This window comes from Perkinsus marinus (assembly GCF_000006405.1).
Source record: "Perkinsus marinus ATCC 50983 genomic scaffold scf_1104296937668, whole genome shotgun sequence".
NCBI classification, from domain to species: Eukaryota; Perkinsozoa; order Perkinsida; family Perkinsidae; genus Perkinsus; species Perkinsus marinus.
Genome location: NW_003213775.1, coordinates 1 through 1967, shown reverse-complemented (window position 1 = coordinate 1967; position 1967 = coordinate 1). Strand labels below are relative to the sequence as shown.

Here is a 1967-nt window from a genome sequence, read left to right as displayed (position 1 = left end):
CCTGAGCAACAGATTAAGATCCTTATTGATCGTATAGGGGCTAGCTGTGATATTAAGAAAGAACAGAGGCAGGCACATTATGAGGTGGGCTTCCTATGCTTATCTATGGCATGCCTTTTATTGTAGGCATTTGGGAAGCTCTTTAGTGGCGACAGGAGAGGTATTAGTTGGGAGGTTACAGCCCTAGAGAAGGCCTTAGATGACTTTGCTGACCCTGAGTGAGTCCACTGTGGTCCTCATCACTGTATGGGGCAAAGGATGGGTTACTGTTAGGATCATCGAAGACATGAAATTGGACATACCAAATATCGTTGACATCTTCGTGATGGAATTGGTCAAGACCTTACATTGTAAGGCTTACAAGATGCTGGTGTCTTTGATGATGATGACAAGGTGGCTTTATATGCCAACAGGCTTAACGCTAATTTTTAAAATGTAGTATATTCGTACCACACGTCGGCCACATCATATTAGTACTACTCAGGTACATTCTTTTACCATAAGGAGGTGGCTATGGGGTAGTGTCCCCCCTCGTCCTTCGCTTATGTTACTACTATAATGATTACTGTTGATGCCTCTGTAGCCGTATGTTTATTCATGGACTTGTGATAGTAATACTCGAGGTGATAACATTGAAGATGATGATGCCAATGACAACAACATCATCATCAACAACTGTTTCTATCTCAACCGTTTTTAATTGTTTATGAGGCTTTGCGTTCGCACCGCGATAGGGAGGTGGTTGATCTATGAGGCATAGTTCACTAAGGAGGCGGATTATAACTCTGTCAAGTTATGTGGTAATTTGTGAGGGGTTTTTAAAGATGGAAGTTCAAATTCGTAAACGAAGTTTGTGAACTCGGGAAGAAGAGTTCAAATCCACCACCAAACATGAAGTCAAGTTCGACGAAGGAAAGCAGTAACCTATAGACTGAACTGTAATGTTGACCGGGGGAGTTTCATCCGTTTCACGTGAAGTGGCGTAAAACTCTGTCGAAATCCCAATATTCGCGGTATGCAGTAGCCGTGAAATATGTTTTTCACTAGTGTTTTTGATATCATCGGTGAAACTCCAGTATACTGTAGTATCCGCGAAATTTGAGGTTCAAATACGAGGTACAATGCAGAAATGATAAAGATTACCATTATTATAGTGACATCCCGACAAGCATGTCGATTCTCTGGAGAACATTGGTGACCGCTCGCACATTTTAAAGTCGATCTCTTTATATGCCCGGGGCTTAGTCTTGGGGCAACAGTCCCCATACATGTCGTTGCAGCGATGGAGTACATTGGGCACAAGATTGTCGTGCCCAGTGCGGGTATAGAAATACCGTCACCGGGGATCGAACCCGAAACCCCATCATGTCCGCTGCGCTCGCCATCGTAACCGATCAGGCTCTATATCCTGACTCATACTAGTAGAAGAGACCTTAATGATCCATAGTGTTCCTTGTTGTTGTTGTCGTCTGCCCCCGATGTCATCTGATAACGCCTCTAGCCAGTTGAAGGACTGCGACCCTCGGCCTCACTTGAACTTGGTCTTCATCGGTCATGTCGATGCCGGCAAGTCGACTACCTGTGGGAATATTATGTATTTATCTGGTAGTAAAGGGGGAGGGGGTGACAGCATAAGGAAGAGGACTTCACTCGTGGGTGGTGGTAGGGTTGGTGGATAATCGGACCATTGAGAAGTTCGAGAGGGAGGCTAAGGACAAGAATCGTGAGTCGTGGTTTTTGGCCTATATCATGGACACCAACGAGGAGGAGAGGGCCAAAGGCATCACCGTCGAGGTAGAGGGGAGGTAGTGGTAGTGTTGGTGTCCAGTCTGCTATTAGGTTGGTCGGGCCCACTTCGAAACACCTAATAGACGATTTACCATCTTGGATGCTCCCGGTCATAAGAACTATGTACCGAATATGATCTCTGGCGCGGCCCACGCCGATATCGGCGTGTTGATGATCTC

At 45.6% G+C, this 1967-nt stretch overlaps 2 protein-coding genes across 2 annotated transcripts; both read left to right on the top strand.

Annotated features, from left to right (window-relative positions):
• Positions 1 to 273: 273 nt before the first annotated feature.
• On the top strand, positions 274 to 700 carry Pmar_PMAR010672 (hypothetical protein; the record flags this gene model as incomplete). Its single annotated transcript, XM_002783039.1, has 3 exons — positions 274 to 350; positions 485 to 518; positions 613 to 700. Coding segments are annotated over 3 exons (199 nt in total), but the record flags the coding sequence as incomplete, so codon positions are not given.
• Positions 701 to 1478: 778 nt separating this feature from the next.
• On the top strand, positions 1479 to 1955 carry Pmar_PMAR010671 (elongation factor Tu, putative; the record flags this gene model as incomplete). The annotated part of the gene is made up of 3 exons (XM_002783038.1): positions 1479 to 1605; positions 1667 to 1794; positions 1840 to 1955. Coding segments are annotated over 3 exons (371 nt in total), but the record flags the coding sequence as incomplete, so codon positions are not given.
• Between the last annotated feature and the right edge of the window lie 12 nt (positions 1956 to 1967).